General features: G+C 54.3%; 1 protein-coding gene across 2 annotated transcripts; it reads left to right on the top strand.

The window, feature by feature from the left end:
- The first annotated feature begins 798 nt into the window (after positions 1-798).
- On the top strand, positions 799-12001 carry ABI3 (ABI family member 3). Of its 2 annotated transcripts, none has more exons than XM_070395245.1 (8): positions 799-1193; positions 7026-7193; positions 8576-8752; positions 10013-10098; positions 10230-10325; positions 10473-10624; positions 11132-11269; positions 11617-12001. In XM_070395245.1, the coding sequence occupies exons 1-8, from the start codon at positions 1077-1079 to the stop codon at positions 11778-11780; spliced, it is 1098 nt and encodes a 365-aa protein (XP_070251346.1). In that variant the 5' UTR covers positions 799-1076; the 3' UTR covers positions 11781-12001. The 2 variants fall into 2 exon arrangements, with proteins under 2 accessions (XP_070251346.1, XP_070251345.1); XM_070395244.1 differs by having other exon boundaries at positions 801-1193; positions 10470-10624.
- Positions 12002-12102: the final 101 nt, after the last annotated feature.

The raw sequence follows: 12102 nt of genomic DNA, 5'->3' as shown, positions 1-12102 counted from the left end.
AAGGCAATGGAGGAGCAGATGGTAAGGGACCAACATGGTCAGTGAGCGATCCTCTTTTTCTCCTGCCTCTAGGGTGACAGGCTGGGTGCTCAGAGGGGCCAGGAGGAGGCCCGGGATTCATCCTAACTTTCCCTGCTCCAGGATTTCTAAGAATTTGAGACCAGGACAGGACCCTGGAGGCCATCTAGCCACCTCCCTGTTAATGCAGGAATAGAGCACCTACCTCCTGAGGCTGGCTCAGTGCTCTAGCCACCGCTGCTTCCTAAACCCGAGCCGTTCATCAGGATCTTGAACCTGGTGCTTCTCACAGCCAAGTCCTTCCTGTTGTCTAACCTGAGTCCCTCACACTACACTTGGTCCATTTCACCTCATCCTGCCTCATCCTGCCTCCATCGAGCCCAGAGCATGCGCACCACATCGTCATCCCATGGAGCCCTGCAGAGGCTTGTAAACACTTCCTAGGGGACTCTGGCTGTATCTTCCTGCTGTCCCGTCTGGTCCTTCTTACTGTTGCATTGTCTGTCTTTCTTTGTTGCTGCTCCGCCACCCTACAGGCCCCCGGCACGACTGGTCTCCATATCCTCTCCACCCTCCACTCTGCTGTCCCTCGGTGACTCATCCCTGGGCTTCCCAAGGAAGCCCCCACCCTCTGCCCTTTCCTCCCTATCCATGAGTGGAAAATCTGTCTCTACGCGCCCCCCCCCCCCCAGCAGGCCACCCCCCTTCCTCCGCAATCAACCCCCCCCCCCCAACAGTTTCCTCTCCAGGCCCAGGGAGCAATCGCAGACGCCCCGACCTTGACTTCCTCTGCGGGGAGAGGTTGGGAGGCTGGGCCCCCAAAGGGACCATTGGCTGTCCCCTTCCTCTGGGCAGGGGATAGAACGGTGCAGGCCCCGGGAGCAGGCACTGACTTCCTCTTGTCCCGGAATGAGCATGCCTGCCCTTTGCAGGCAGGTTTCGGTCTCTCACGAAGAGGAAACCAAAAGCGGTGAGAGAGAGGGCAGGCAGAGCGACCAATCAAGGGAAGGGTGAGGCACAAAACCAGTCGCTCCCACGGAGCCGGCAGAGCTGGGGTGATGGCAGAGCTGCAGCAGCTGCAGGAGTTCGAGATCCCCACAGGCCGGGAGGCTCTGCGGGGCAACCACAGCGCCCTGTTGCGAGTCGCCGATTACTGCGAAGACAACTACGCACAGGTAGGGCGGGCACCGGCCCGACACCCCAGTCCCTCGAGGGGCCCTAGGCAAGGCCATCCCCCTGGCAAGGCCATGGGGACCATCCTGACAGGTGCTTGTCCTGCGCTTTGGCTGAGAAATCCTCCCGCTCCAGGCCTCAGCTTCAACCCAGTCCCCCAAACTTTAACCGTGACCCTGTGCTACCCAAGCCCCCACTGTGCCCCTTTTCTCTCCCCAAGCCTCAGATGTCCGGGCACACTACCCCACCATTCTCAGCCTCCCAGCCTCTCACTCAGACCCACAGGCCCAAAGGCTTGTGCTCACACACGTTGGCACCATCTGTCCTTGTCAGGCTGGCTCTAGGTGAGACTTCCAAAGGACTGCCCAAGGCTTGAGATGGACCAGGGAGAGTGGGGGAGCAGGGAGATGAGGCCGGGTTCAAGAGAGGGGTCTGGCCCTGACCAGTTTGGCTCAGTGGATAGAGCGTTGGCCTATGGACCAAAGGGTCCCAGGTTCGATTCCGGTTAAGGGCATGTACCTTGGTTGTGGGCATATCCCCAGTGGGGGGTGTGCAGGAGACAGCTGATCGATGTTTCTGACTCTCTATACCTCTCCCTTCCTCTCTGTGAAAAATCAATAAGATATATTTTTAAAAAAAGAGAGAAGAGGAAGGAGAAAGACTTAATGACTGAGCACCTCTGTTATTTCATGAATCCTGGTGACCACCTTGTGAGACAGCAGTGCAGGGAGGCAAGGGGACCTGCTGAAGGTCACGCCACCTGGGAACAGTAGAGCCGGCATCAGCCCAGGCCTCCTGATTCTGAAGCCGAGCTCCCCACCTTCCCGCCTCCCTGACATGCTGTATGACTTTAAGACGATTTATCTGCACTCTCTGTCCTCGGTTTCCTCTGCTCCCTTAAGGGCTACAGACTAATCCTCTTATCCTGTCAGCAAAACTTCATTTTTCTAACCTGTTCTGATCAAACTGTGAGAGGAGGCACAGGGACTCCCAGATTAATATTGAAAAACCATCATAATAAAAGGAGCAAGTGCTTATGGGAAAGAGAGAGTCAATGAGCCTGGCCAGTATGGCTAAATGGTTGAGCATCCACCCATGAGCCAAGAGGTCACTGGTTGGATTTCCGGTCAGGGCACATGCCCGGGTTCCAGGCTCGATCCCCAGTGAGGGATGGATGTGCAAGAGGCAGCCAACTGATGATGTTTCTCATCAATGTTTCCATCTCCCTGTCCTTTCCCTTCCTCTTTCTAAAAACCAATAAAACATATTTTGAAAAAGAGAGAGAGTCAATGATAATAATAGTTAAAACCCTCGGCCCCCTTACTTTGGGCGAGTGGGCGGCCTCCTTTAGTCCTCACCCCGGTCCTGTGAGGGGAGAACCATTCCCATTTCACAACCAGAGGTCGATGTCCAGAAAGGTTAACTCACTTTCCCAAGGTTTTCAAGATAGTGGCAGAACCTGGATTCAAACCCATAACTCTGACTCCAGATGTCATTTCTGACTGCGTAGGTGTTGATTGGCCTGTAAACCAGCTCTGTTCTCCTAGCGCAGCAGGCGCACGCCTCCTGATGACCAGGGTGGAAGTATTCCTTCCCATTCCTTCAATCAGTTCTGCACATCGCAAAGCACTTTCCGTGGGCTCTCATTTGCACACAGTGTGCACACAGGATTTGAGGGCACAAAGGCCTGAGTCCAATGTCCAACTCTGCCAACTACCAACTATAGGACCTGTGGCAACTTTCCCCTTAATTCAGTACAATGTGATAATGTATTGGAGCATTTAGCCCAGTGCTTGCCCCTTAAACAGGCCAGGATACGTGGCAGCTGTTACTATTATTATCACCATCATCATCACCATCATCTTATTCATCAGAAGGATGAGAGGTACAGGTAGATAACAAACGTCAAGTCTAGTGAGGTGGAGCAGCCCTTGCAAAACACTCCGGGGAGAGGAAGCTCTGGCCCAGGTTGGCATTCCTGGACTCCTGCTTCTGGCAGAACACTAACCGTGAGACCACAGAACCAATTCCCTTTTCTGGTCTCTCTGAGGATTTTTGTCTGGAGAGCAAATGCCTGAGAAAGGTATGGATGACTTCTTAGAACTGCTTTTTAACAAGGCCTGGTTCCTAGGCCTTCTGTCCTCTCCCAGCCCCCTCCCTCTACCACAAGCAGGTGTCAGGAAACCCTTGGGGAATGAGGTCAACTGCAGAGTTCTCTGTCAGGGTCCAGGGAGTTTACAGATGGGGTAATTTGCATAATAAATAAGCAGTCAGTCATGAAGATAGGTCCCAAACCCTTGACCTCCAGACCTGACTTTGGTCAAAGACCCAGGGGTTAGTAGGCACCCAGGCTCTAGCCGGCCAGAATTGGGACCAAGCAGACATTTTTCCTATTTAGGATGAAAGAAGAAATCCAGTGATAAATTCTACACGCCAGTCCAGGGAGGGAACAGTACAGGAGAGTTGAGCTAACAAATTCGTGTGGAGACCAAAGGAATGGTCCCTGATCCCCTCTGGGCCTTCATTTCCTCACCTATTAAAGAGAGGTCTTGAACTAGAACAAGACCTGTTATTCTTTCTGGTTTTAACTTCCTGGGTTAGCCTGGCCAGTGTGGCTCAGTTGGTTGAAGCGTCATCCTATACACCAAAAGGTAGCAGGTTTGATCCCTGGTCAGGCACATACCTGGTTGCAGATCTCTCTCTCTCTCTCTTTTTCTTTCTCTCTCTCTCTCCTCAATAAAAACTTATCTTTGGTTAAGGATTTTAAAAAAACAAACACAAAAAAATCCTGATTGCTTTGCTTTGTCAAGGCATTTGGTTGCATATGCCAATGAATGTACATTGCTTGCAAATGAGCATCTCCTAACTGGTGTTGGAACAGAAAGGCAGGAAGGGACTCCTGAGAGGAGTAACACAGGAGGGGCAGCTCAAAAGATTCTGGGTCTGCCCTTTGGCTCCAGCCTAACTCAAGCTACATTGGAGGCACCCAGATCTCTCTGAGCACCCTGCTCTGATAGGTTCCAGGTGTGTTCTCCACTGACGGGCCTTGAGGAGCACCTCAGTGCTGAGACCCCATGGTGCAGCCTTGTCTGCCCTGGACTTACCTCCCCATCCCCACAACAGTACAGGCTAGAATGCAGCAACTCCATGATCCAACCAGAGATGAGGAAGCTGCCTGGGGAACCAACTGCCCACAGAACTTTTGTCCCAATCACCACCGTGGGATTTGGGACTGAAAAAAAATCCCTCTTCTGTCTTAAGCCACTCCCTGCCCACCCCTTCACCACTGACTGGCAGTGTGACCCTGCTCAGCCCCTGGCACAGTGCCTGGAAGACAGTGGGAAGATGCCCAGCAAGTATTTAGGTTTATATGAAATCCATTAATTAATTCACAAGTGCATATTTATTATCATCTGTGTTGGGGACACTATACCAAGATGGGATAGAGAATAAAACAGAAAACCTCCTTGCCCTCACTGTGCTTACATTTTAGTGTGTGTGTGTGTGTGTGTGTGTGTGTGTGTGTATGCATCTGTGTAGTAGATATAAAGTAAATCTATACTAATAAAAGGATAATATGCTAATTAGACCAGGTCAACTGAACATCTTTTGGTCATCCTGCCTTCGGTGGCGGGGCCCAAGGCCGAGGCGGTTAGGGGTGATCAGGCTGGCAGCGGGGGGGCAGTTAGAGGTGATCAGGCCGGCAGGGGGGAGCAGTTAGGGGCGATCAGGCAGGCAGGCAGGTGAGAGGTTAGGAGCCAGCGGTCCCGGATTGTGAGAGGGATGTCTGACCCAAGGGGTCCTGGATTGGAGAGGGTGCAGACCGGGCTGAGGGACCCCCCCCACCCCTGTGCACGAATTTTGTGCACCGGGCCTCTAGTAGATAAATAATTGCTGATAGTGCTAATTGCTTTGAAGAAAAGAGAACAGGGTAAATATGTTCGTTGATACAGAAGTGGGCTGGGGAAAATCATAGCGGGGTGAGGGAGGTGTCTCTGAGGAGCTGAGACTTAACAATAAGAAGTTTTCTAGAAATAAGTACAAGTGCAAAGGCCTGAGGTAGAAACAATCATAGCTTGATCAGGAACAGAAACCCATGGCCAATGTGGCTGGAGGGGAGTAAGCGAGAGAGGGAGTGGTAGGGGATGAGGGTGAAGAGAAAACAGGACCCGGCCTTGTGGGGGTCCTATAAAGGTCGTAGTTAGTTAGTAGTTTGGATTTCATCCTCCATGTACTGGAAGCTATTCAAAGGAAGGAATGAATGAGGTAACTATCTTTGGGCCTGAATTTTCTTATCTATAAAATGGACCAAGTCATTATCCTCCAAATGCCCACCTGCAGACTGGAGCTAAACAAAGAGCACAAGAGTCCCCGGGGAGCTTTTAAAGGCACAGACTCCTGTCAAAGATTTGAAATACGAAGAAGCAAAAAATACCCAACCAGAAAAGCAAAAAAGCAAAAAGAATCCAAAAATATGAAGATAGTGTAAGGAGCCTCTGGGACAACTTCAAGCGTACCAACATCAGAATTATAGGGGTGCCAGAAGAAGAGAGAGAGCAAGATATTGAAAACCTATTTGAAGAAATAATGACAGAAAACTTCCCCTACCTGGTGAACGAAATAGACTTACAAGTCCAGGATGCGCAGAGAACCCCAAACAAAAGGAATCCAAAGAGGACCACACCAAGACACATCATAATTAAAATGCCAAGGGCAAAAGACAAAGAGAGAATCTTAAAAGCAGCAAGAGAAAAACAGTCAGTTACCTACAAGGGAGTACCCATACGACTGTCAGCTGATTTCTCAACAGAAACTATGCAGGCCAGAAGGGAGTGGCAAGAAATATTCAAAGTGATGAATACCAAGAACCTACAACCAAGATTACTTTATCCAGCAAAGCTATCATTCAGAATTGAAGGTCAGATAAAGAGCTTCACAGATAAGAAAAAGCTAAAGGGGTTCATCACCACCAAACCAGTATTATATGAAATGCTGAAAGGTATTCTTTAAGAAGAGGAAGAAGAAAAAGATAAAGATAAAAATTATGAACAGCAAATACATATCTATCAACAAGTGAATCTAAAAATCAAGTGAATAAAAAATCTGATGAACAGAGTAAACTGGTGAATATAATAGAACCAGGGGCATAGAAAGGGAGTGGACTGACAATTCTTGGGTGGAAAGGAGTGTGGGGGTGCAGAAAGAGACTGGACAAAAATCGTACACCTATGGATGAGGACAGTGGGAGGGGTAAGGGCAGAGGGTGGGGTGGGAACTGGGTGGAGGAGAGCTATGGGGGGGAAAAGAGGAACAACTGTAATAATCTGAACAATAAAGATTTAATTTAAAAAATAAAATAAAATAAAATAAAAAGTTAAAAATAAATAAATAAAGGCACAGACTCCTCAGCCTCACTCCCACAGGATCTTGGTTAGAAGGTCTTGGATGAGGGCCTGAACTTTCCAGAAGGTCAGCTGGGTTTTAAGTTTGAGATCTCCTTCAATCAGTATTGCCTTTCCCTCTCATTTCTATTATTTACCCTTTACCCCCACCTTCCAAGAGGTGGGGGTTAATCCTCAGCTTGACTATTTGAGAAGGGGCATCTTTCTCTTCCCTGGCCTCCATTCCCTGGGGCTACAGACTTGCTTTTCTGATGTCCCTAGTCCACCTACTGTCACATCATTCTTATGGAAAACACTTTCTGATAAAACACTTAAGGGCTGTTGCTTTTCCCAATCCAAGCCCCCCCTTCCCTATACCCTTTCCCATCCCACCTGTCCAGCAAAGAATCAGTGGAAGGTGCTGGCCTCTGACCAGGACTGTGTGTATTTCAGGCCACAGACAAGCGGAAGGCACTGGAGGAGACCATGGCCTTTACCACCCAGGCGCTGGCCAGCGTGGCCTACCAGGTGGGCAACCTGGCCGGGAACACCCTGCGCATGTTGGACCTGCAGGCAGTCGCTCTGCGACAGGTGGAAGCCCGTGTAAGCACACTGGGCCAGGTAAGGAATGTGGGGCGGCTTCTTGCAGCCCCCCCCTCCCCCCCCCCCCCCCCCCCCCCCCGTCTTCAGCCCCACTAGGGCATTTTCTGTAGTAATATTTCTTTGCTGCCTTTTTCCACGTCCAAATGTCTGACTTTGTCACAGAAGCTTGGCAATTCCCAATTGAACCTCCTTATCTTTGTGGCTGTGTCAGTGCTGGGCCTTGCTGCCCCATCAGACTAGGTACTCCCTGAAGGCAAAGCTCTTTCCTTCTCTGACTTCTACCCTGTGTAGTAGTAGGAAGCAGGTTCTACCAATCACGGTGGCTGCGTAGTCCAGGAAAGAGGCAAAATGGACCCTGTTTCCTTCTAAACATGGGCAATCTATATAATAAAAGCCTAAACGACCGTTATGGCCAAACGCCAAACGACCAGTTGCTATGACGTGCACTGACCACCAGGGGGCAGACGCTCAACACAGGAGCTGCCCCCTGGTGGTCAGTGAGCTCCCATAGGGAGAGTGCCACTCAGCCAGAAGCTGGGCTCACGGCTGGCGAGCACAGCGGCGGTGGCAGGAGCCTCTCCAGCCTCCATGGCAGCGCTAAGGAGCAGCGAGCCAAGCGGTAAGGAGCAGAGAGCAGGCAGGAGGTAAGGACTGCGAGGGCTCAGGCCAGGCTGAGGGACCCTTCCCCTCCAGTGCGCGAATTTCGTGCACTGGGCCTCTAGTAACTTAATAAATATCCTAGACCCAGAGTGCTTGCTTGGCAAGGTCATCTTCAGCTCTGGAAGCACTGCCACCGCCCTAGTGTCCCCTGCCCACCTATCACACCCCCCCCTCCTTCCTTCCTGGATCCTTGGCTGAGGAGTTAATTGCCCCATAATCCACATGCACAGATCCAATTACACATCAGCCTGGCCTGTGCAGCAGCCCCGTGTTCAGTGTGGGGGTGCCTTCCTCTCATCCCGGCAGAGGGGAGTTCCTACCCTCTCAGTGCTGTAGGTTTCTCCACAAAACATCCCAAGAGGAATTAATTCACTTATTTGTCCCTCAAAAGGGAGAGCTGACCCTGCCACAACTCTCAGCCACCTCCGCGCTCTCCCTCTTTGCTCCCAAGCCAGCCCGCTCTCTCCCCGACATCCCCAGGGATGCGGTTTTCTCTTTTCCTCTGGTTCCTGCTCAGCTAATAATAACCCCCATTCTCTTCCACCAGGAAGTAGCTCCAAAGTGGCTCCATCCTCCCAGGGCAACTCTTCCCAAATGCTGTGTGGCCTTGGGGACAAAGCTCACTCTTTCTCTGGATCTCACCACTTCCCTACCCCCACCCCAAAGTCGCTAGCTTCTTCCTCCCTTAAGGTGGTGCTGTAGAGCCCCCCCTCACTGTCACCTCAAACCCTGTCACACAGATGGTGAACATGCATATGGAGAAGGTGGCCCGGAGGGAGATCGGCACCTTAGCCACTGTCCAGCGGCTGCACCCCAGCCAGAAAGTCATCGCCCCCGAGAGCCTACCTCCCCTGACGCCCTACTTCAGGAAACCCCTCAACTTCGGTTGCCTGGATGACATTGGCCATGGGATCAAGGTAGAGACAGGGCCCCTCCTCTTTCTCCACAACCTCTCCCCCTCACTTTCTCTTCCACATCCATGTTCCTGTCCCCACTTCCTGAAGCCAACCCCCTCCATAAAAACCCCCCATGACCGGCCTTCGCCCTGCACTCAGATGATCTGCTGAGACTGACATTTGAGCCGTGGCGTTGGCGTGTGTGAAGGGCAAGAGGAGGAAGGGCGGTTGTCGGGGTGTGCATGAGAACGGCTCCCCGGCCACGTGAGAACGGCAACTTCCTCTGTCTGGAGGTTTGAGGTCACAGCACTGAGAAGTCACCCCAGAGCTACTGTGGGGCGAGAAGGGGCAGAGATGCAGCCACTCAAAGGGGACGTGGTGAAGGCAGGGGGGCAGGACTCTGGCATTTTCTTCTGGGTCTGTCTACTGAGAGGGGGGCAAGGACACCCCCACACCACCACCCCATTCCATCAATTCCTGGCCCCACACTCCAACATTCCAGGTTAGATGCAAGCCCCTCTGTATCTAAACGGCCCCTCCTCCTCCTCCCATATCCTGAACATACCTTTCCCTCAAAGCGGGGGAACTAAATCTCCCCGCAGGCACCAGGCCTCCCCACCTGTCCAGCTTGAACGCTTTAGGATTCGGCTAAGTCCCTGTGTCTTGACCCCAGTGAAGTGGAGAAGAGGATGTCGCTCCCTATGGACCCTCCCCTGGGGGAACCCTATCGTCACAGAGGGGCTCTCCTGCGTGGGCTTGTGCCTAGGTGGGCACGGGACACTAGAGCGGTGGCAGTGCTTCCAGAGCTGGGCACACTCCACTCTATCGTGTGTGTTCTGCTCCTCTCTGCCCTGAACCCCAGAGCCAGGGCCACAGGCCGGCCAGGTGGGACTTTGCTAAGCGTGACGGTCCCTGCCTTCCCACGCCTTCCTCAGCCCCACGCCGAGGCCGGGGTCGGGGTTAGGAGCCACCAGGCTGGGCGCTGAGACGCTGTGGGAGGGGGTGAGGGGCCCGCAGCCGCGGAGGCCGTGCAGAGGAAGTGGCCTTCAGACTGTCTGTGCTGAGGTTTCCGTGGGGCCGCGGCAGACTTGGCGCCCAGGCTGTGAGCAAGACGGGGTGGGGCGGGCCAGAGGGGGCTGGGAAGTGGAAGTGGGAACTTGCAGGCCTCGCTCTTCCTCCCAGTCCCTGTCCGCCCCTCTCCCCTCTCCTCTCTCCCCGGTGGGATGAGGGAGCTGGAGGGGGCGGGGGGGCTCAGCTCAGCCCAGCCCCGTCTCCCCGCAGGACCTGAGCACGCAGCTGTCGAGGACCGGGACCCTGTCTCGAAAGAGCATCAAGGCGCCCGCCACACCCACCTCTGCGACTCTGGGGTGAGGGCACGCCCGCCGAGACCCAAACCGGCCCCACATGATCCCCTCCCCTCCCCGCCCAACTTCCTCCTCCGCCGCCGCCGCCCCCTCCTCCCCGCACCTGACCGCACCCTCCCCCTCCTCCCCCGCAGGCGCGCGCCCAGGATCCCGGAGCCCGTGCAGCTCCCGGTGTTGCCCGACGGCAAACTCTCCGCAGCCTCTTCTGCCTCGTCCCTGGCCTCGGCTGGGTGAGCCCCCCAAGCCCAAGCCGGGAGCGGCTGTGGTGGGAGTTGCGGGGCCTCCTGCCAGCTGTCACGATGGGTCATAGGGGCGGGGCCCGTTGGGGAAGGGGTCCCCCCGAACTAAACGCCCCTGCTTTCCCTGACCTCCAGCAGTGCCGAAGGTGTCGGTGGGGCCTCCACGACCAAGGGGCAGGCAGCACCCCCGCCCCCTCCTCTTCCCAGCTCCATGGCCCCACCCCCTCCGCCAGCCTCCGACATCGGCCTGCTGCCCCCTCCGCTGGAGGAACTGTCCCTGCCCCCTCCAGGTAAGGGACTCCACCCTCTTCTCCTAGCTCCACTGTGGGGTTCCTGTCTCACCCCCCAGTACCCCTCCCCACCCCTCTTGGATCTAACCCCGCCCACCTCAGTGAAAGGAGAAAGGAGGAGAGGAGGTGAACTAACAACTTAGGGCCTGCTTTATACCAGGCGGTGGGGTCGAAGCTTCTCATCCATTTTCTCACTTAAATCTAACCCTAAGGGGATCTTCAACACCCCCATTTAACAGACGAGGCTGAGGATAAAAGGTTAGGTGACGTGCCCAATGGTTACCCAGCTAACCGCAGTCTGACTACCCTACATTGTCCAAAGGTTCAGTGTTTACTGGGCACCTACTCTGCGCTGGAGGCATTGTGTGGGAGGACCATGCTGGGCAAGGGCTGGAGGAAGATTTCATAAAATGGGCAGATTGGGGTGCCCTCCTCTTGAACAGCAGTTTCCTGGGGCGAGTGGAGGGGGTTCCCTGTGCACACGGCAGACTTTGTTTTCCCTCTCAGCCCCAGAGCTGCCCCTGCCCCTGGACCTGCCCCCTCCTCCAATCCTGGATGTAGATGAATTGGAACTCCCACCTCCACCTCCACCAGGCTTTGGGCCAGAAGAGCCCAGCTGGGTCCCTGCTTCGTACTTGGAGAAAGGTAGGCACCTTTCTGGGCCTGAAGGACCCCAGGTCCCACCACCAGGGTTGCCATTCCACCCCAGATGCATTCTGGGCCTACTGTCAACTCCCCCCTCCCCTATTTCCTGGTGAACTGAGCAAATGTTTACCCAGTCGTTCAGAACCAAGCTGGGAAGACAGCAGCTGGCCTGCGATTGTTTAACTGAGCTGGGGAAGGGATCGGTCCCCAGGGCTTGGGAGAAGGCACCTCTTGCCCCACGGCTTGCACCCTTCTCCCTTACGTGCTCCCCAGAATCATGCAGGCCCCTGTATCGCCATGGCTGGGCAGGAGGCACTTCTCATGGCGCCCTCTCCTCCGCCCTGCAGTGGTGACACTGTACCCGTACACTGGCCAGAAGGACAACGAGCTCTCCTTCTCCGAGGGCACCGTCATCTGCATCACCCGCCGCCACTCCGATGGCTGGTGTGAGGGTGTCACCTCGGAGGGGACCGGGTTCTTCCCGGGTAACTACGTGGCGCCCAGCTGCTGACAGACAACCTGGGGCTCTTCTCTGCGTGAACCCCGAGGTGCAGGCAAAAGCCAGTTCCAAGATCAAGCAAGACTGGACTAGAGGAGGTATCCAGAGGTCTGCTGCAGACCGGAAAGAACTGGAAGCCGAAGAGTTGTCCACACAGAGGACCCCTATCCCATGGAGGGTGGGGTCTCCAGCTGCAAGTGGCAACTTTGAATAAAACTCTGATGAACTCCTGATGACTGCCCTGGAGGGCTGGGGGGGGGGGGGCAGAGAGAAGGGACTAAAAGGCATTTCAGTTCTAAGGCTCCTAGTTATTGAGCCCCCTCTGCCTGCTCCT

This window comes from Myotis yumanensis, unplaced genomic scaffold (assembly GCF_028538775.1).
Source record: "Myotis yumanensis isolate MYYU_CA2020_CCGP unplaced genomic scaffold, mMyoYum1.0.hap1 SCAF_16, whole genome shotgun sequence".
In the NCBI taxonomy this organism is placed as follows: Eukaryota; Metazoa; Chordata; class Mammalia; order Chiroptera; family Vespertilionidae; genus Myotis; species Myotis yumanensis.
Note: the sequence above shows the minus strand (reverse complement) of the source record. Positions and strands in the feature narration are given on the sequence as shown.

Coding starts and splice junctions, on each gene's coding strand:
- ABI3 (XM_070395244.1), top strand. CDS start 1,077: ATGGCAGAGCTGCAGCAGCTGCAGGAGTTCGAGATCCCCACAGGCCGG. Junction 10,099..10,229: donor CCCACCTCTGCGACTCTGGG/GTGAGGGCACGC, acceptor CCTCCCCCGCAG/GCGCGCGCCCAGGATCCCGG. Junction 10,326..10,469: donor TCGTCCCTGGCCTCGGCTGG/GTGAGCCCCCCA, acceptor CCTGACCTCCAG/CAGTGCCGAAGGTGTCGGTG.